Source organism: Oikopleura dioica, chromosome PAR (genome assembly GCF_907165135.1).
Source record: "Oikopleura dioica chromosome PAR, OKI2018_I68_1.0, whole genome shotgun sequence".
Taxonomy (NCBI): Eukaryota; Metazoa; Chordata; class Appendicularia; order Copelata; family Oikopleuridae; genus Oikopleura; species Oikopleura dioica.
Window position 1 is genome coordinate 15,494,169 of NC_137293.1, and position 22,042 is coordinate 15,516,210.

The 22,042-nt window shown below is 39.5% G+C and overlaps 1 protein-coding gene and 1 pseudogene across 5 annotated transcripts; both read left to right on the forward strand.

Annotated features, from left to right (window-relative positions):
* Nucleotides 1-10,570: 10,570 nt before the first annotated feature.
* LOC145704114 (uncharacterized) lies at nucleotides 10,571-17,116 on the forward strand. Of its 5 annotated transcripts, XM_081781549.1 has the most exons (15): nucleotides 10,571-10,730; nucleotides 10,973-11,131; nucleotides 11,173-11,269; nucleotides 11,316-11,509; nucleotides 11,554-11,686; nucleotides 11,732-12,725; nucleotides 12,766-12,973; nucleotides 14,215-14,321; nucleotides 14,563-15,005; nucleotides 15,093-15,345; nucleotides 15,389-15,686; nucleotides 15,730-15,844; nucleotides 15,887-16,049; nucleotides 16,100-16,259; nucleotides 16,300-17,116. In XM_081781549.1, the coding sequence occupies exons 13-15, from the start codon at nucleotides 16,038-16,040 to the stop codon at nucleotides 16,461-16,463; spliced, it is 336 nt and encodes a 111-aa protein (XP_081637675.1). In that variant the 5' UTR covers nucleotides 10,571-10,730; nucleotides 10,973-11,131; nucleotides 11,173-11,269; nucleotides 11,316-11,509; nucleotides 11,554-11,686; nucleotides 11,732-12,725; nucleotides 12,766-12,973; nucleotides 14,215-14,321; nucleotides 14,563-15,005; nucleotides 15,093-15,345; nucleotides 15,389-15,686; nucleotides 15,730-15,844; nucleotides 15,887-16,037; the 3' UTR covers nucleotides 16,464-17,116. The 5 variants fall into 5 exon arrangements, 1 of the variants encoding a protein (XP_081637675.1); XR_014134423.1 differs by lacking the exons at nucleotides 16,100-16,259; nucleotides 16,300-17,116 and having other exon boundaries at nucleotides 15,047-15,345; nucleotides 15,887-16,041; XR_014134422.1 differs by lacking the exons at nucleotides 16,100-16,259; nucleotides 16,300-17,116 and having other exon boundaries at nucleotides 15,887-16,041.
* A 1,475-nt stretch (nucleotides 17,117-18,591) lies between these two features.
* LOC145702094 (UTP--glucose-1-phosphate uridylyltransferase-like) lies at nucleotides 18,592-20,663 on the forward strand (annotated as a pseudogene).
* Nucleotides 20,664-22,042: the final 1,379 nt, after the last annotated feature.

Genomic DNA, 22,042 nt, shown 5'->3' on the forward strand with positions numbered 1-22,042 from the left:
GAGGTTTGATTTCCTCTTCTGCAGCTTTTTCCCTTCTTTGGATCTCTCTTCATCGCAAATGAGATCAAACAAAGGCAAACAACACAGCACCCAAAATTGGTTCTGCATTTTTGCTCAATTACTTAGACACACTTGCCTCCATGTTTTTACTTTGACGGCGATGCTTAATTTTACTAAAAGCTCGAACTTAATCGAGAACATAAAGTAGCATCTTCTAGTTACCAAAAATCAAACCAGTGACCGGTCTCATCATAAAACGTCTTAGAAATTTCTTCAACCCTCGATGTTTACAAACAAGTATTCCACTGTTTGAAACCACAAAATTAAACAAAGTCATTCACTTTTCATCTCTCCGCTAGCTAAACAACTCCTTCTTTTCGGAATTTCTTTATTCGGTCAGCTGAGTTTAAGGGTGTCAACATCGATTTTGGCAAATTTTTGGAACAGGTTAGGGTTAGGGTTATCGATGTTGACACCCTTAAGGAGGTAGATATCAAGAATCGCGATTTTCCGTTATACTTTTCTCCCAAAGTTAAAATAATAACTCCCTTATTTTACTTAATAAACAAAAACTTTAGACCTTTCTCTATTTCCTATGGAAGCTGAAATTTCGAATTTCAAAAAAAATTTTAATTTACAAAAATAAATAACATTATTTTTTGTCAAAGATCGCTAACTTTCCTAAAATGGTCATTTTGGCGACAATGGAGGTGCCAGATTTGCATTGTAGCCCCTCGAAAGCTCAAGAAATCTTATTTTTGGCTTCCATAAGAAATAGATAATTGCCTAAAATAAATTTTCAGCAGAAAAAATAAGGGGGTCACTATGTTAAAAATTTGAGAAAACACTGACAGGAAATCCGATTCTTAATATCTACCCCCTTAATAGCAGGCTATCTCAGATAGCCTATCTATTATCTTTTTCAAAATAAGGGTATCACTCTAAAAAAAAATTTCATTGAGGATGTCTGCTCCATTAAATTTCTGGTAACGGCGTTTTCCTGAGTAAATAAGATTTGCGTTGGAAATACAAAATTCGAGGTCGGACACGTGTTTTGGAAAAGGAAGACGGGAGAACAGGATTGCGAGGGGGTTTTTAGACGTTGCGCGATTCCTCCTTGGGCTTAGCTGGATGGAGCGGGAGTGATGAAAATATCGTTCCTGCGTGAGGAAACTGTTGATGAAACGAGTTATTAATGCTTCTTTCGAAAATAAGAGAGGAGGAGGATTTTGTTTTAGGGAGTCCCCTGGTCCTTGTGAATTCGGGGCGCGATGATCCTCTTCGACGGGGAGCGGTGACTGGATTAACCGAACGCCACTTGCGAAATCTCAGTTTTTTCGACTCTTGTGAAACTTGCCAGCACGTGACACGGGCTACAGTACTTGTATTTACGAAAAACAGCCCGACACGTCCAAATACCACATTTTTTCTAGCGACGTAAAAACCAACAATTTCGTGAGCCTCAAGCATATGTTCAACCAGCAACGTTCAGTTACGCTTGTCGAAAACCAAAGTGATTACGATTCCCATGTTCAGACCAGTTTTTTTCAACCGAAAATTTCACTTGATGAAGGCTCACTTAAAAAATAACCAATTTACTGTACTCTTTTCTTCTTCTACAGGAGTAAATAAGGGTATCACTTGCTTTTCTTTTGAAGCTGAGATCAGGTTTGAGATATTTTCTCAAAGGAAAAAGCGGTCGATAAGAATCAACAACAGACCTTTACGGAATCTGCATAACAGATGACCTTTAAAAACAGCTGGTTAAATTTTGAGAGCATAAAAAAGACGGGTTTTCGGAATTTTTACAGAAAAAAGGAGACAAAAAGACAAGTGACTTGTGCTCCTGTATTGATTTTTTCAAACTGACATTTTTCGCGACGATTATTTTTATGAAAGTTAACAAAATGAATCTTATTACTCTTGCCAAACTGCGTACATCAGTTAAACATTTTAACTTTCGAAATAATAAAATACATAATGAAAGGAAGCGCCGTATTAAGGCTTCTCACGTTGAGTGGTCTTTAAAGTTGAAATGCGTTGATTTGCAGAGAATGTGCTCATGGTGTTTATCTGAGCCAAAGCCACTCTGGAAATTGGGGTTTGCTCCTAGGGAAAACGAGCGATTGTGGCTTTACCCGACGCCGAAAATCCGCAAAAAGCGGCTCCGGTTTCCAATCGGGTGCTTCTGATACGAGAGATGGCGCAGAAGGGGGCAGCTGGAGTCGTGCCTGCACGTTTCCGATGCCAGATTTTAAATGGCTTAATTTGTGCCTTCCTAGGAATCCTTTTAAGTGTATTCAGAGTGATTCATTTACGCGTTCTCTATTGCGGGGGAACAGATCGTCGATCAAATTTTATGCTCATTTTAGCCGAATCATCATTCTACCGCCCTTATTTACTCTGACTCGTTAATCAACTCGTTCTCCATGACTTATTGGTGACTAGAAGAAAGCAATTGAAACTCTCTTAATCAAATATATTTATTGGTTCTTCTCCACAAAATGGAGTAAAATCATCATTTTTCTTCATTAATTGCCACCAAATCATTATTTTTCTTCTCTTTGCTTGGCTTGCCACTATACCAATTATCGACATCTTCTTTTTTCTTTCCAAAAAGACCGAAGCATCCGAGAGACTTTGACTTTTGAGCTTTCGTTTCTTCAGAAAAAATTTACGGCTCTGTATTTCTTTTGAACAGTCTCGTCATTGTTGCCCGCTTTTCCAAGAGGGCTGGTTTTCGGGAGCTTATCATTGGACTTGATTCTGGATCTTGGTAAGAGTTGACAAAAAACACTTTAGCGAAAATATGCTAAAGCCGTTTTAGCAACTCTTTCTTGAGTATTATTATTCAGGACGTTGTTGTTTGAAACCGTGGAATTGGTGTTTGTGACGCAGCAGCAGCTAGCACGGCGGAGGAAGAAGGAAATGAGAACTACAGCAATGAAGAAGATCACAAGGCCGATAAGTCCAAAAGTTTCATTTTTGAAAACCGAGAATCGAATACCAACATCAATCTCCATCTATTACGAAAAATGAAAGAGCCGCAGATTCTTGGTCAAAAGTCCATTTACCGTGAGGATAAATTCGACGAGAGCATCAACTTCTACTTCACCCGTCAGTTCATATTGGTTTTCTATCTGGTTGATTATTTCTTGCTTGACTTCTTCAGTATGGCTCGATTGAGAACTTCCCATTTTTTGAAAACGTTAAAAATCTTGAACTGTCAAATTTAAAAATTTGGTTCTCAGCGAAATTGGTTTGTAAATTTGAGAATTAATAAATGACGAAAAATTTCAAATGCGCAATCATTTTTTGGAAATATATTTAGTGTAAATTTTTATTCCCGCGTTAATTGAAGCATAAGAGGAAGACTCGAGAAATAGAGAAAGACGAAAATGTGTATTTTGTCGTTTCTCCCTTGGTGCGAAACGAAACACGATATCGAGAACAGAGTTGTAACGCTGAAAGTTTGATTAAATTAGTGACAAAAAAACAACTCTGAAAGACATCGATACTTCTCACAGCCTCCACTTGGATCCGCTTGAAGGCGATTTGAACGCAAATTCTGATGTCGACGTAAATCTTCATGTCGATGACTTCGGTAAGTATTTCAACTTATTTTTTGGCCTCAAAAGTCGCCTTAGCCATTACGTTCAACGGATTGCATGATGAAAATCAAATTGAAATTTGGGAAATTGGACTTCTCTGTGTGACGATTATTATTGCTGTTCTTCTTCTTCGACGATGCTTTCACTGTATTTCGAACAAGAATGGCTCCTCCACTCAACAGGGGGATCTCCAGAATCCAAGCAGCGTCAATGATGATCCTCCAAGCTACAGTTTCTTCAAAAATTGGAGCCAGAAGAAATCATCTGAAAACTCTCTTTTGCCAAAATAAAAATTCAAAGTCTGAAATGAATTAAAAAATTGAGGAGGAATTAAAAGTCTACTTAGAACCGACTGCTCTTCGCGAAACTTGTGATATCGAAAGTAGATAAGATGAGATAAGGAAGCTGAGGAGAGTTGCGTATTCTTCTGCGGATGTAATTAAACCGCAAAGTTTGGATTATACACGGCCGATTATCTCCGCATCGCTTTACATAACTAACGAACCAGGGCTAAGTACTTTTGACTTTGATTAGATTTCGTCTTGACACAGACTTAATTACAGCTCGCTCCTTTAGCAGCCCAACTTTTTTGACGACCAAGAGTCTTGTAGCCTCAAAAAGGCGGTAAAGCAATTTTTCATTTACAAATTAAAAAAATATTTTTTTGGGAATTTTTTTTATCGGGTTGGGGTTCAAAGCCTTTTTGGAACGAAAAAAAAATTTTTTTGAAGCCAAAAAACTCATTATCGTAAATTAGCCACGATGGGATCCAAAGAAAAATCGTCAAAATTAAGTTTCTTCTTCGCGAAAAAAAAACGGCGCCGTTTGAAGCTCTTCTGACAAATTGAATCGCTCACTTGATTGGCAACGTGTGTTTCCATTTCATCTTGGAGCAAATTTTCGCGATGAAAATTTGATTTCTCAGCTCGCCCCGACACCTTCTGAACCGCAAGACAGAAAATTCAAATTCCTCACTTCTTGTTTTAGGAAAAGACATCATTTTTAAGAATGGAGGCTTTTGGCTGCGGATTTACGAAAGATCCCTTATCGCGCTTTTTTGTTAGAAGAGATAAGGCCGGTTCGAAATGGAATCATTATGTTCTTGAATAGAATGGAGGCCACTCTTTAGAGCAAAAATACAGTTAAGGTTAGGGTTAGGGAGCAAAATAAGACATGCGAAAAAGCTAAAAAGTACAAAAAATTGGATAGACTAGCTTTTTTTGCAAAATTTCTTGAGAAATTATTGACTGAAAATCTGATTGGGCAATCGGCCAAATCGAGGCTTTTGATTGGTTGAAAGTTGTCTCATCAAAAACCGGATCTTTTGTCGCACTTTTATGACGCTTCTCCTTTTTATAGGTCCAGGGAAGGCTTCAACTAAGGTTTCGCATTAGAAGTTGATGCTGCTAGAATACACAATTTGATTAGAACCCGTTCAAATTCGCTTCTGCGGTTGAACGAGCTATGTTTCTCGTCTAAATTGACGACCGTTTATTTTCGACCTAGACAATAATTATCATACGTTGAATGATCCATCATTGTCACTTTAGATTGAATGATTCTTGATATCATTGCAATATCAACCCTTCTTTCTGTAAGTCATTTACATGGTCGAGTGCAGCTAGAAGTACTGTATATAGTGCTTTTAAAATATTTCACGACAAATTCTCGAAAGAAAGGTACTTATGCTTTACACCTAGCTTTAGCGGGATTTTTGGCGGCTTTACTTTCGTGAACCTGTCTTGTGCAATTTTGTGCATGAAACTGAAATCTGATCTCCAAAACCAAGCCTAAGTTACTTTTCTGCTCGAAGCTTTCTTCATAAAGCAGTGATTAATGACGGCACCGGTCTTCGGCGGCGCCAGATATTTTTAATCGTCTTTCGGCGAGCCTTTTTAAGACGGTATTGACTCTGATGCAAAAAAGTGGATGAGTGGAGCGAGTTTTCGGCGAAGAGGCGACCAAAAATAATTAGTGCCATGTTGCTAGAGCACGTTCAAGCGCAGTCCAACAACAAATTCCGATTGTGTTCATGATTGTGAGAAAACCGCAGCCAAAACCAGATTTGAAAGAGAAAACACGTTTCTGCTTTCTTCTCAACAATCATTGATTATCAATTAAGGGGGTAGAAACAGCTTTTTTCCGAAAAAGCCGATTTTTGACCGGCGCTACTGAGAAGAGAATCTTATATTTTCAAATTTTCTCTACAGGTTTAGATAGATACATCTTAGATCTAGGAACATCTCTCTCGAAATTTGTTTAATTCGTCAAATTTTTGAGTATACGGGCTCAGAAGCAACTCATCTCGCTGAAATTCTTAATTTTCGCCAATTTTCAACCACGAATATCTCGAGTCCCGTGATAGTTAAAAAAATTTCATACACATTTTTGTAAAGCTTAACCCCTTTTCTAGGAACATCTATAAGGAAATTCCGTTAACATATGTAAATCTTATGTTTTCTTTTATATAGCTACAGTTCAAAATCGAGAAAGCTGTTTCTATCCCCTTAACTTTAGAGTCTAAAGACTTTTCTTTTTCACAATCAATTTTGATTATCTGTTCATCAAAAGTAAGCTTTTGGCCAGTAAAATAAATAAATAGAAATCAGTAGAGAGAGAATTGTTTTTATTGTGCAAATAGAACCCCCGTATCTTTAGGAAACAAATAAGCAATAATTTCAAAACCAAGATCCGCACATTGAGATTTTGAAAAAAATATGAGCCAGAGGATCGCTTTTAGAGCCGGACTTAAAGAAATGGGAGCGAAGGGGGTTCTCCGGTTTACGACGGCTTACTTGAATTTGAATGAGGTTTTTTCTGGAAATGGCGGACTGAGTACTTCTACTGGTGTTTTCACAGCGCCAGTTGGTGGGCTCTATTCTTTCACGGTTACTGCACTTGCAGTTACTAACAAAGTTACAGGCATAGCACTTCGGCGTAATAGACACAATCTCGCATATGCTAGTTCAACGGTAATTTCCCATATTATTTTTTATAAATTATAAATTATAATGTATTATACAAGTAATCAGGTTATTTGATTAAAAAATGTTAAGGATAATCAAATGTCAATGACAATTTCTACGGTTCTTCTTCTCAAAGCAAACGACAAGGTTGATGTTTATCTGGTACAAGGCAAAGTTAATGGTGGTTCATATAATACTCTTTTCTCCGGATTTCTTATTTCATGAAAATAAATTTCATTTTATTGCAGAATATTGGTTTATTTAAATGGAACGTGCGGTGCAAAGAGTTCCTGTGGTTTCTTGCGGAAGTATTTCCTCGGCATTTGTGGATTATGTAATGTAGCTTTATCTGATTCCTTTATCGAAACAAAGCTGGAAGTTATTTAACGCTGAGCGTCAGCCTGAAGGCCCAAGCGAGCTCAGCAGCGGCCAGCCGGAGCGATAAGAAAAAAACAAGAACAGAAGTAGTTTGGTGCCTTTATCAAAATGGAACTCAAAGAAGATAAAATAAACAGAACTGTTACTTTCGCCAGAAATATATTCAATTGATAAAGTATCCAGAATGGTGATAAAAAAGGTTAAACCAAAATGATAAGGCTTCAATTATGTTCTGAAAATGAAGCACTATTTTTTACTTTCAAAAAATTTTCGTTGAAGTCGAATTATTGTGTCACGTAAGATCTCGGAATTCGTCGAGGTCGACCGGTCGGTCCAGCGCTGATGCCCCTTGAGTCGTTAATTTGACGTGTTGCTCAATCAAGCACATAGTTATTCGCATAGTTCCCACAATTGCGGAAAAACAAACCATCGAAAGATGACGCAGAGGTATGAAAACTGGCTTTTGCAAGTACGAAACTGGTTCTCCAAGAGTGTCAAACACGCGAGTATGCTAATGGAGCAGATTAAAAGCACCAATATTTGCGGTGCCGACACTACTCGCTCGGCAGCATTTTCTTGACAGCACGTTTCCGAAAATTTCGTTTACAAATCTAATCAGAATTCATAATGGTACTCGAGCAGATTTTCTGACCAATTTCTAGGAGCTGTTTTAAATAAGGCTGCTGCAATTCGATTTACTGCTGTAGACTTCAAGTTGCTTTTTGGTGAGATAATGACTCAGTTAAAATGTTATCATAATTGTGCTCTTGCATATTCAGCTTCCAAACACGTGTTTAGGTTCTACTCAAATTCCCGACAAATGCGATGAACTCCAGACTCATTGATTGATAAGTTGGCTCTGATATTGGGCTGATAGTAGCTCCAATATTGCGAAAATGGCAGTGACGTGGAATGAGCAAATCTTTGTTTTCGTTTTACGATGCAAGCGTTGTTTTACATGACTATTTCTGCTTCAAAGATTTTCTAAATCAAACCAGTGCTTGTTAACAAAACTCACACCAGGCGCAAGGGGCTCCCCTCGGCCCTACAAAACAATCAAACACTCAACAACCGTATTTTTAAGTAAAGACACAGTTTTATTTTAAGATTATTATTCATAAACAGCTTAATTATTCGTTAAAGTGATTGAATAAGCTTGAGGCAGAAGATACCAACTTTCTGGGTCCATTTTTCCAAATTTTTCGTTTGCTAAATACAGGACGTAATTTCCAGAATCATTCCAACCAGTGTAAATATAATCGTTTAATTTCGGATTGAAGCAATCACTCATCATTTGCTCAGAAGCATAATACCGGTTCTGTCGCGGAATTCGAAGAAGTGGACTGTGATTTTGATTATCAGAATTTTGAATAACGTATTCATCACTTGGAATGTCGACGTCGTCAAGTACCATTTGATGAAAATACACTTCGCCGTCGGTAAAATAAGCGCCGGTGACTGTTACTGGACGATCGGTTATGAAATTTTCATCCAGTGTTTGAAAAAAGAATGTGCGCGGGCAGCGAGCGGGCGAGCGGGGCGCGGGCGGGCGCGCTCGTCCATCCGACCACCTAAAATTTTGACAAATTTTGCCCGCGCCCATCCGCCCATCAAAAAATCAAGCCTCATACTGCTCGCACGCGCACGTACCGCTCATGCGCCCCCGCTCGCCCGCCCTCCCCTCCCATGCTCGCCCCTTGCCCATGAGTGCATGTGATCGGACCGGAATTATCCACTAAAACGGACTCATTTTACACAGAACAAGGACTCATTTTACATAAAATTGGGACTTATTTTACACAGAAAAATAGAAAAACGTTTATTTTCTGTGTAAAATAAGTCCGTATTCTATGTAAAAAAGGCCCCTTTTCTGTGTAGATTACGTCCGTTTTCTTTGTTGGTCGGTCGGTGGGTGGTGGGTTTTTGGTCCAGACAGTTTACTACCATCTACTACCAGCAAAAGTAGTTATTTTAAATAACTTATCAAACAAGATCCGTCGTTTTCCCATTAACATTTTTAAATATTAAAAAGTAGATAAAAGAAAATAATGCGAAATAAGAGAATGCTACAACATACTACCATTACTACCACCCGATTTAGTAATTTAAGGCTTGGGTGGTCGATTTGGCCCAAGCAGAGCTCATAAACTCTGGACTTATGAATGCTAGAATACCCAGTTATTGCTAAAAATAAAGATCTATCCTAGATCTTCTGAATTACAGAAGGTTTTTTTGTTCTGCCAAGATTTCTGCCAAATTTCGGAGTTTTTGAGCCTTAAATATTGGCCATTTTTGCGATTTTGGCCGAGATGCCAACTTTGAAGCCTCCAGAAGTGATTTTTTTCTTCAGAAGATCTAGGATAGATCTTTATTTTTAGCCATTACTGGGTATTCTAGCATTTATAAGTCCAGAGTTGATGAGCTCTGCTTTGGGCCAAATCGACCACCCTGGCCTTAATGAATTCCTACGTTACTACGCTACATACTTTCAAACCCTGTTTTGGTCGGTTTTGTTCTTTTTACGCGTCTTTCTGTTGGTTTTCTTTGAGTAGAATTAAGCGCCCCGGGAGGGTGAGCGGGCGGGCGCGGGAGGGTGCCCGCGCACATCCGTCCATCCCAAAATCTGGCCTTTACGTGCCCGCTCCCATCCGCCCTTCCGAAAAATCGGACCCTTCGCGCCCGCGCTCGTCCGACCATTCGATTCTCAGGCTTTTTTCAAACACTGTTTTCATCGTAGTCTGTGGTAATTCGTCGGGGTCGCCCCGACAAATGAAATATGAAATAACAGTCATTCGTCGGGGTCGATCCCGACAGATTGAAGACCAAAAATACACCAATTCGTCGGGGTCGAACAATTGAATACGACGAATCAGTGTTCACTCAAACACCTATTCGTCGGGGTCATTCCTTGCTATGACGCAATCCCTATCGTCAGCCTTAATACGAAAGAGAAAATTCCTCTTCTCGGAATGTCAAAAAGGGTTACACTATATATCTGGGGTCGGCAACTAGCCACAAAATGCCGTGGCTAGGCTAGGCTAGGCTAGGCTAGTTAACTAGCCATGGCTAGTTGGTCAATGGCTATTTTGGCTAGTTTTTTGGCTAGTTTAAGCTAGCCAATGGCTAGTAAAATGGGTGATATTACGGTGGCTAGGCTAGGCTAGGCTAGTTCTAGCCTAGCCAAACTAGCCATTTTACTAGCCATTGGCTAGTTGGCTAGTGGCTAGTTGCCGACCCCAGCTAACATACCCCCCCCCTAAATTTCCGCGCAATTCGTGGTATTTCGCCCAAGTTTCCGTTTCCTAACTTTTCTAAAACACCCAAAATTTACGCTTCCTCGCGTTCCCCCGCGTTTCCAAATTTCTTTCCTAACTTTTCCGCGTGCGCCAAAATTTACTCGCGCGCCGCTGAAATGCGCGTCAACGCTAATGATTCATTAACGGGCGCGTTATCCAATCATAGCGCCAAATTAAGCCAAGGGATTTCAGTCTTTTTTTTTCCAGAGGAAGATCAATTGTAGAAGTTTAAGTCCAGAACTTAGTTAGAGAAATTACATTTTGGAATATATTCTGACACTGACCTTTGATACACCTTTACCTTTTTAAACATTGTTATTTTTTAATTTTTAAATATTGTCTGTTTTATTGAAGCGATAAGAATGACAGTAAAATTTATGATTTTCAGTGGTTTATGGTGGTGGAGTAATGACGTCATCAATAGCTGTACATCGAGTTTGCGGCGTGAATCGACATAAAATCGCGAGTTTTCTTAGCAGGTAAATCAACGGCAGTATTTGAGAATCTTTAAAAGAAATTGAATAAGTTATTCAGAATAGCGTAAATATTATTGATTCTTACCCTTTCTTCAATCGTTTTTCTCCACTCTGGCATATCTCTGTGCTGTCGGCTGGAGAGATCCTTTTTGGAAGCTAATTAGCGATTTTAAAAGAATACTCTGTTCATTAATCAAAAAAAGTGAACAGATGCTTACTATCCTTTTAACAATTAACCGTTTCAGGAAATAATGGACACGAACAGAGAGCAGATTCCACTTCACTTTATTGTGCCGACAAAAGAATACAGACAGCCGCACCACGAATTCTACCTTGTTCAGCAGAACCATTTTCCATCCTCAATTCAGTCTACTCGTCACTGCTTTCGAAGACTCGCAAATCAAGTAACGACTTCTCTCTTTTACTCCATTTTAAAGCGATCTAGATTTAGGAATTTAAAAGTGGCGAATTTGAGAGGACGCTAAAAGGACAAACAGACACCGTTCAAGACTGCGCATTTGATTCCACGGGAAAATAACTCGGTAAAAATCGCCAACTAGGATCATTTGCTAAATAATTAATTGATAGCTTCATGTCCCGCTAATCTAACAATTAAACTATGGAATTTATCGACTACGAATGTATAAAATCATTGACAATGTCCTGCTTGCAGCGGAAAGCTACGAGAAGCAACGTCGATGGATGAGCGCATTGTCCACTGCGTCTGGAGCTTACCAAGCTATTCCCGGAAATATCAGCGTCCCAAAAGATTCGCCAAAAAAGTAATGACAATTTTTGCAATTCCTTCATTGTTAATCCTTCGTAGAAACTTGAACACACGGCGAGACGTTCTCCCAGTCGCGAAGCGTTCAATGTCAGTCGAGAATATTTCGCGCAAGATGAATGCGATCAATATTGACGTGCTTCGATCTTCAAGTACCTCTACGCCACCCGCAACAGTAAGTTAAAATTTCCGTTTGTCTTCTTTTACTTTTGGTTTATAGAGCGAGGTGGTTCTGCGTCCCAAATCTTTTGAAGAGCAAAAACTACTCCGTCTTCTATCGACATCCCGCCCATGTCGAGTGGCAACATCGAAAAGCAAACAACTGGCGAAACTCGTTTCCAAAGCGCGAGAATTCCCTCGAAACGCGGAAGATTGCAGAGGATAAGGAATGGGGCAATGCTCTTCACATCTTCAGCAATCATTTATACAAAAATGCCGGATACTTCATGTAAACTCAGTCTTGTTTAAAACACTGCTGCTTGTACTAAAATAGGTGGTGGTCTAAACTTTGAAGTTCTTACGTGCGATAAGAACTTTGTGTGGCCTAAACTTTGATTCTTCCCATGTGTGATTCTATGAGAAAGTGGCCTAATCTTTGATTCTTTCCATGTGTGAAAGTGGTCTAAACTTTGAATTTCCCCTGAGGCGCTCTGACTAGTTCCATGTGTCATCACCCTGAATGAAAACCGTAAACCTAATTGGTCTGATTAAAGCGTAGTGGCCTTAGCAGGCAGAGCTCTAGTCACCGATGGCAGAAGCGCCTCCGGGGAAATTCAAAGTTTAGGCCACTTTCTCAAAGAGCCACACATGGGAACGATCAAAGTTTAGGCCACCCGAAGTTCTTATCGCACATACGAACTTCAAAGTTTAGACCACCACCTATTTTATTTACGACTCGTTCTGCCGCACCTTTGTCTCGCAATAGATATTCTCCGTTAATCATCGACCACTATATTTATTTCGCTCGTTATTGATTTGTCTTTCTGTAGGAATGTTTCCGCGTGATATTCTGAAAACTCAAACAACTGTCTAAAAATATTCCAGCCATTTCTCTTAATCTATTAGTCTGTTTACCCTTTTTAGTGGCATGACATCAACATTCTAAGCTTTTTCCTGTCAAATCCCTTTATTCACTTGAAGAAGAGCTCCCAAAACGCGACTTCGCACAACATCACTCGCTATCTCCGAGAAAACGGGGCTATCAATTCAGCGAGGTATAAAAGCAAGAACTGCTCATTTTTGAATCAATTAAAGACTGGCTTAGTAAGTCTAATCTGACTGAAAGATCTAGACGGCAAATTTGTAAAAAAAAGACGTTCATCTTCCGCGAGTTCCACACATCCAGCTTCTACACCTTCACGGATCAGTACTCTCAGCAAGCTCTCGAAGGCCAAAAACGCACTTTCCGGGAACGAAAGAACATTGCTGCTTTCATCAAAAAAGAATTCGACAAGAAATCAAGGTAAATTATAAATCGCTTTCCTAGACAATCCGCAAAGTGACAAATCCACGGACCACAGGAGTGTCCATCCAATTGCATTGTCGGTAGCTCTGCGCATTTCGATCGCCATTTTCCAGTTGACGGGCTCGCAATGTTCTTGTCCAGAAATGTGTTTTTGATGAATCCACGGGCAAATTGTTCGTCAAATCGTTGTCCAATGAAAGGTAGAAGCAAGTCCAAAATTTCTTTTTTCTTTTTTTTAGCATCGGATTTTTCTTGAGAAGTTCCATAGAGATTTGCAAGGCTATCAAAGTAGGTACATTCCTGTAGAGCAAGATCGAGTTGAAGTAGAGAATAATGACCAATAGGATCACTAGAATGAAATTTAATTAGGAAGAAGTCCATTAGTGCATAAAAATAGATATTTATTTAACTTACGATTGATGGATTGGAATCAGGATTCTTTCCTTTGTCTCGAACAATCTTCCACTGAAAAAATTCTTCGCCATTTCCGGTGATTGACTGGCCAAAGAAATCTTAGAAAATAGTTATTCTTTAAAAAATTTTATAGACTTACAGATACATTCACGGATATTGCCGCAATTTCAGGATGTTCATGCTCAAGAACACGGTAAAAAGCGTCGACTGCTGTGCTGAAAAACCATCGATTGCCTCTGATGCTCTCGAAATCCGCTGGAGTGAGCAATTGACCCAGGACATATCGGTTCCGTGGCTCCTCCCTTGGGATCTTTCTTTCTGGTTCCTCGGCTTCGGATTCGACTTCTTCTTCCTTCTCCTCTGGTGCTTTTTCAGGCTCATCGGGGATCGGGTTTTTCTTGGTTTGACTTCTTTCCATTTTCCTCTTTTTCTTCGTTTCGGCGCATTTTCGAGCTTTTGCTGCGTTTTTCAGTTGAATAATCTTCTTCACTCTCTCTTCCAATTCAATGTCGGGTTCCTAAAAAAAGTTAAAATCAGAAAATATCTCTCAAATTAATTACCTTCAGTTCTATTCGCGTTTTATAAGAAAAGCGATCGCTTTCGATAATCGGGTCCTTATAAAGAAAGTCTTGCAAAACTTCTTTGCTGTAGAGCTTGTAGAGTGATTCTTTTCCTTCTCTTCGTTTTTTTCGCGCCTTTTCTTCTTCTGGGGCCTTTGGAAGTTCTCGATTGACGTGGTTTTTCTCCTCGTTGACGAGATCAGCGTGAAGAAGTCCGCTTTTATCATTAATTTCACTTTTTATTACTTTTAATTTCATTTTTAGGATCAAATTGAACGAGTGCTGCCTGTATCAAGAAGAATATGCGTTCAAACTCTGCCGGCTCTTACAAAGAACTTTCGAAAGAAAACTGATCAGGAGAAATGCACTAGGTACTGTTTCTAAAAGTTATAGCTCTCACATTCTTTTGAATGCAAAATTAACTTTCCTTCTTGCATAAGAACCAATGATGCAATCTGGGTGAATACAGTAGACCGCTTCATTGACTTTGAGGACTGCGTCAGCTCGATTCGGTGGTTCATCATTTTTCGCGTACTGCTCTGTCACCCATGATCGCATCAACTTGCCGAGAGTTGCGTGATATCCCTGATCCGCCGGCTTAAATTTATTTAGAAAGAAAAAATCAACGAAGAAAATTCGAGAGCTCAACTACTCAAGATGATTTCCCAGAAACCAGCGATCAATATGTGCCAATGACAACAATCCGTAGAATGTCTGTCTTATTCTTCACATCCTTCAATAACCATTTCTGACCACAAACCAATCCTTGCCAGTTTCATCGCCCGAACCGAGAGGATCAACAAAGAAATCTACTACTCCGTGTACAAAGAAGTTACCAGTTGGCTAGACAAGCACGAGATTGAGCTTATTCCGCAAAGGCTGTTTCAAGCAAAGCAATCGACTTTGGAAAGCTGAAATTTTGGAACGAGCGATCGCAGAATACGGGAAAGACGCTGGCGCAGTTTCAGATCATCGATTCGAAAGTGTTCTCGCCGGACAAGGACATCTACGAAGCTTTTAATTCAAACATCGGCTTGTGGATCGATCCAAATAAGGTAAATTGCAATGAAAATCCATGATTTGAAGTTATTTTCAGGTAATCTTACAGCCAGATAGTGGAGATGCCTCAATTTATACAATAGGATTCGATCTCAACATCAATAAAGAAGTCGTCTCAAAGTTCAACTTCGGTGTGAAGCAAGGAGACAAGTTCGTGAATCCCGTCGACGATCTCATTCTCATCCTCAAGTTGAAAAACGGGCCTGATCATTACATAACTCTTTCCGGAAACTGAACATACTCGGCGTTTGGAATGCCATTCATTGCTCTTACACATTCATTCTTCAAAAAAGCTTCCTTTATATCCTGCGACTTCTCTAGTTCTCAATCAATTAGGTACTTTCAAGATAAATTCGAGACCCTCAACATTTTTTCTCAGAAAAGAATGCCTCAAACGATGCTTCGATGAGGGAGCAGAATTTCAACCTGCTTTCTACGTTTTACTGAATCACATCGTCAACCATGGATTTACAGAAAACTACTTTTAGATCGAGACACTTCCAGGTTCAGTTGCTTCCGTGGCAGAAGTATTGTTGCTCTTCCACAATTCGAATCCCTTCCCAATAATCTTATGTTCGCATTTTGAAATTTGCCTTGTCATCGTGGACCACGTGAGGCTTTGTAAAAATCTCGTTGAAAAGCTCGACCTCAGATCGCAAAACAACTTTCAATATTTAGTAAGTCTCCAAATCTCATCATTCAACGAACAACTTTGGTTAGATAATGTTCCTGAAAGAGGTTCTCAAGCATGGTAGCATCAATTGATGTACAAGTGAATTCCTAGCTGGACTATTTGCTGGATGCATTTTACGCCCTCAACTTCCTAGTCATAATCGTAAGTTTCTATGAAATATGGTTTAATTGAACACTATTGAAGGCGAAAAAGTTCGACCCTCGAAGTCCTCAACGTCTGCCCCAATGCAATCGTTGACTTCCAGTTCGGCTCTTCTGGCCAGTCAGATGCTGCAGCGATTCAGTTCTAGTTCAACTCCTTCCTTTTCCCAAATGCTACTTCTGGAACTTACACCATGAGCTGCGACGTAAGCGTTTTTTTTTTGAAAATTTGAAATGTTCTTATCTCTAAAACAAGGCGCCGAATCGTAAACGACGCGATAAGGATTCCGATCTCCCACGACGCTCGCAGAATCCGCGGAAGAAAAACAAAGGAGCTCGGACTCAATTTCAACAAGAAACGAGTGAAAACGAGGACGACGACGAGGATGTTGACGATGATGGACCTTGCGTTGCTGGTAAGATGGATAAAGTTTTTGTGTTTTCACGCATTTTTAGGCCAATGCAAGCGTCCAGACGGCAACAAATTCGAGCGGGTCTATTTCGAGCGCTGCGCAAAATGGTACCACATGTTCTGCCTCAACGTTAACCCGAAAGACGTCCGCGACGACCCGAAGTTCGTCTGCTCCGACTGCCAGATCCTCGAAGCTGCAACAAGTTAACACTCTCGTTCTCAAAAAAGCTCGAGATGACCACCCGCTGCTCCGCCCGCACGACCATTCTTCGGAAACCTTCGAATTCAGCTCCATTTTCAAGCGAAGATTCTTTTTCTTATTTTACCAATTTTCAATTTCAATTTGTTTGCAACTTTTATCAACTAAAAGCTTACTCTCTTTGCATTTTTGTACAAAATCCTTTGTTCCTTTGTGCGCTTGAATCTTGTTTATCGACAAATTAAGACATTTATTGAACCCATCACTATCTTCATTATTCCCCATAAAGCCTAACTCACGATCGCTGAAAAAGGAACGATACAATTAATACATACAAAAATAACCAAACATTTACAGATTTACTCGTCTCTTTATGAATATCCGTCTTGTTGTTTTCCAAAACCTATTTTCCTTTTTTCCGGCCTATCTTCGAATACAGTACCTTCGGCTGGCTCCAGTTTTAGTCTCATTTTATCTCAGCTCCGGTTTTTCCAATTTCTATTTTTCGAAGCCATTAATTAAAATTGAAGTTTTGAATTTCGAGTTAGAAAATTGTTCATTTCATAAATTAGGCAATTTGTCATTTAGATTTAGCTCCATTCACGTCAGTACCAAAGCTCACTCAATCTCTTACCACTCATCTTCGGAAAAATTACCTGACAGAGATCAGTGGAATTAGCCAGCAGAAAGGCCATTTCGATGTTGGAATGCTCAGCGTCCATTCCTTTCAAGAAGCCGTGCTGGGACGCGTTGTCTTAAATAGTTTTAATAATTCATTATTTTTTTTAATAAGATAAAGAACCCAATAAAAGTAAAATGTGCTGATTATCTTCCACCAGTTCAGCATTCCATCTCGTGATCATGTGCGTCCAAATCACATTGGTCATCGAAGCCTTGCTACTTGTGTATAGATGTAGATCCTTCGGGCCATCACACGTCATCGTAACGATATTCATATAATAATATGAAAAATTCTCCGTCTTGTAGATCAGCTGTTTTTTGGCGACTTTAGTGAGCTCCTTCGGGATATTCGCCACGATTACTTGATATTTTTTATAAATTTTATAAAAGAAAAATTTTAGATGATCCGGTATGAATGGAAAAAGTCGTTAAAAGCAGCCGAGAAGAAGGAAAATCTGATCAAAATCAACAACTACTCGGAGAGAGCGATGCAAAAAGCTGAAGACGACAAAAAAAGAATTCAACGACTGGTTGGAGAAAACTAGAACTGCCGAAGCTACTAAAAAGGTTTATCTTTAAGATTAATATTTATAAAATTTCCTGTTGACCATCTTCTTGAACCATCAGCAGCAATCGCAGTAAGGCTCGTCGCTCCGATACGCTTGTTTCCGAGCTGCTTTCTATTCCAATTCACCTTCTTGGAGCCCCATCCTTTGGAATGTGCACGTTGTAGCTCTACTTTCTTCTCGTCTATATTCATAACATCTTTTAAAGGTTTCATTTTGTATTTTTAACATTACAATAAGAGTAAATGAAGCCGTTCCTGACGGGTTACGATTATTAATTTTATCGACAAGTTCAGCTGTATGACCGGCAAGTTTAGAAAATTCGATTGGTTTCTTTTGCTCCGTTTGTTTTTCCATCCCAAAGCCAAGTCGTTTGACTAATGAAACAGTACTTCCTCTTCGGTTTTTTCCGGTATTGCCTTAATTTTGGTTAATATTTAAAAGGTAGGTCACTTATTACCAACTAAATAAGTACTTGAATATGTTCGACTGTTGTTTTTGTACTCCTCAGGACAGGTTTTTCCATATTGAATTGCATGGTTGTTTACTCTAGCTCTGAAACAGTCTAATGGACGTAAAACTTTTCCATTGTCAGCATCTAAGGCTCTGCGGGAAATGTTCGTGAGTTCAGCTTCTTCGATGATGTCATCCTCTTTGTCAGCAAGAGAGAAATGGATGGTTCTAAAGTTATAAGAATTAATTAGAGAATTGTTATTAGGCTACTACTTCTCGAAATCAATTCTTCCAGCGTTATAAACTTGTCGATTGTCTTCAGTTCCATGCACTTCGAGGCTCGCGTATGTCTTGTCCTTGTGATCATACCAATATCGTACTTTGTCTTTGTGTATACCAAGGTCATTGCCAATCTGGACATATCTTAACGTAATTTTAAGGCTCTGATCGTTGGAAAAACGAAAGTGGTCGTCATCAAGCTCAATGGTGGTCGCGGTACTTCCACGGGCTTCACTTGTCCCAAGTCGATCATTTCCGTCAGATCTGGATTGAACTTTTTGGACTTGACTGTTCAGCAAATCGAGCACTTGAACAAGACCTACGAGACCAACGTCCCCTTGGTTTTGATGAACTCCTTCAACACCGAAGAAGACACCCGAAAGATCCTCCGAAAGAACAACAACTGCCAGGTCGACATCAAAATGTTCAACCAGCTTCCAACGAATCAACAAAGAAACCCTTCTCCCCGTCCCCACCAAGGATCTCTACAACCTCAAGGATGGTACCCACGGTGACATCTACATGGCCCTTTACGACTCTGGTTTGATTGAAGAGCTCATAAAGCAGGGCAAAGTAATAATAAGCGAATTTGGTTTAAGTCTCAGGACTAATCGTCACTTTTAAATCTTCCTTTCCAGCATCGACAATCTTGGCGCAACCGTCGACATGAACATCCTCGCCCACATGTCAACCCAGACAACAAGCACTGCATGAAAATCTTTAGCGAGGTACCTTGATTGACTACGAAGACTTTTGGAAATCGCCCAAGTCCCAAAAGAGCACGTTGACAAATTCAAATCTGTCTCCAAGTTCAAGGTAGGATCAATTCTTCCGATAAACATTCACTCTATCCTCCATTAGATTTTCAACACTAATAACTTTTGGATGAGACTTGACGCTGTTGACCGACTCTGAAGACATGGAAATCATCATCAACGAGAAATCACTTTCCAATGGAACAAATGACATCCAGCTCGAAACTGCTTCTGGAGCTGCTATTAAGGTAAACCAATTAATCGAGGCGAGAAACTAAATTATCCTCAAGAACTTCTACAACGGAGATTGCTAGTATGGAGTCGATGAGCTTGAGCGCGAGTAATTCCAGAGGCAACTCAGGCAAGAGCTCTCTGGTCAAAAGAAAACGAAACAAGAAATCCTTTCACAAAGTAAGTCTATCTTCCTAAAACTTCGTTCAGACAGTTCTTTTTGGACGAATAAAAATGCTCAAAAAAAGCCTCCAGCCCATCAGAACCCCGATTGTATTTAATCTATGAATTTCAATCTTTTTCATGCCTTGGCTTTGAAATCCGGGTTCCTTATTAGTCGGAGGACTTATTTGAGCATTCTTATTGACCCATCCTCATTTTCGTTATAGCGCTCTGCCTTATACTCGTCGCCAATGGAGCAGGTCTTCACTGACTCGCAAGTGAATCTTCAACTCTCTCAGCACAAAGTCGACCAGAACTAGGGCTTGCCTGCACTACTTCCCGACGGCACACAAGTTCATATTTATTGTGGAATTATCGACATCCTCCAGTGCCACAAAATTCTCAAGAAAACGGAATATTTCATCAAAAATCTTTACACAAATGGCGACGGGATTTCAGGTCTTCTTTTCATAAAAAAAATCAATTCAAAAAACGTCAATTCTAGTGGTGCGGCCTGGCTTATACGCTGAGCGATTCCAAGATTTCCTGAAAAACAAAGTCTTCATTCCCCAGTCCAAATCATCGTTACCTAATCCGCGCCAAATTCTTGAGCAGGGGCTCGAAGAAGAACTTGAAGATAAGCCGTAAGTCCTCCCCTTTGGTAAAAGCTTAACGAAATTCTAACAAAGCACCTCCTTAAGCTCTCTTCTTCCAATCTACAAAACTGACAGGAAAGAGTTTTAAAAGAAACAATCTTTTCCCTGTTTATTTTCGAGCTTGTATAAAAAGCAAAACAAGCCTTCCACCAGCGGACGAGCTTGACTATGATCCAAAGAAGCTATTCCGCAATGTTGAGCTAAAGTGTAAAAGTTTGAAATTTTAAAAGAATCCGCGAGTCGTGTATTTTCACGCAATAGAAACGGCGGATATTTGTTTTCTTTACTATTCGTCCCTAACATCGGTTTAGAATCAAATACTGGGCCGACAACCTGGAAGCTACTTCGAACACGATCTTCTCTAACGGCGATCTTGATCCCTGGGGCCCCTCCGACACAACCTTCAAGCACCACTCGTCCACGTAAGCGCCCACCATTACGGCCTCAGAGGATCAAACAAATTCGCGCAATTCTTAATCAGAACGCCTTGAAGTTGTAGAATCGGATTTGGAAAGCATGCGCCGAGGAAAGCCGTATATAAAGATCGATTATGAAACTGTTTCCATTATAAACTTTGTTAATAAATTTTGTTAAAAACCGATAAAGATTATTTTGAAGAAGGCATTTAAGGGTGTCGACTCATCACCATTAATTTCCTTGATGGAATTTTTGTGATTTTTTGATGATTGTTTAAAAGGGCATTGGGCAGGTATTTGTAACTTACGATTACGACTTTAGTTTCATTTTATGATAATCTTTCATTAGTAAAAATAGTGCAAGATTAAAGAAAATATTAAAAAATCTAACAACTTACGATTCTCCTGCATCCTTTCTTGCGACGATGATTTTCAATGCATCCGCTCTCTCTTTCAAAGTCGACGAACTTCCGTAGGGCCCTCTTTTCTTTCTCGGCTTCTTTTCTTTACCGGTTTTTTTGTCCGGTTTCTTGCCATTAAATACAAAGGCCATAATTTAAAAATAAATAGTCATAAATTATTAAAAATTATAGCGAAATTTGAAGAGCAAGATATTGCCCGACGGGGACGGAGCGCTCGGGCGCCACCCGTGTGTGCCTCAACCGGTTCAAAAATAGCCGGAAGAGATAATCATACGTAAATATGATGGATAAACTTCCTCAAAGTAATGCGACATTGTATGTTTAATCATTGTTTAATAAAATTTTCCTTTCAGTTAATTGCAATCAACAAACAAATACTAAGTTATGACAGAATATCATTATTTCTAGTAATACTTATTTATTAGTGCATGTTTTCAAAGTTGTATTAACAGAAAAGCAGTCGAATACAGTTGGTTTTCAGGTACTTGAGGCGCTAGAATTGGAACTTTTTCGTGGCTTGGACACATAAAAATCGTACCATTCGAGTAACTTAAAATATTGAGGTCAGGATTTTGCTCCACAGATGTCGTTTTCATCTTTCGCACTAGAAAAACGTTCTATCAAATATTTATTAACTTCATTGAAATAATAAACAATAATTTTATCAAAAATAACATAAAATAGGGCTGACCTATTAAGGCATCTGGCTTTTTATAAAAGATAATCCTTTCATTGCCCGGAGCGAGCTAAACAAGACTTTTGCGCACTCAGAAAATTAATCGATGAGGCGAATCAGCGCCGCGAGAGTAAATTTGGGCGCACGCAGAAAAGTTAGGAGAAGAAATTTTCGGGGCGCGCGGAAAAGTTAAGCGGCGTAAATTTGGGGGGTTTTGAACAAATCAGGAAGAGTAAATTACGGAAAATGTACCGAGGAATGCGCGAAAACTTGGGGGGGGGGTATGTTATA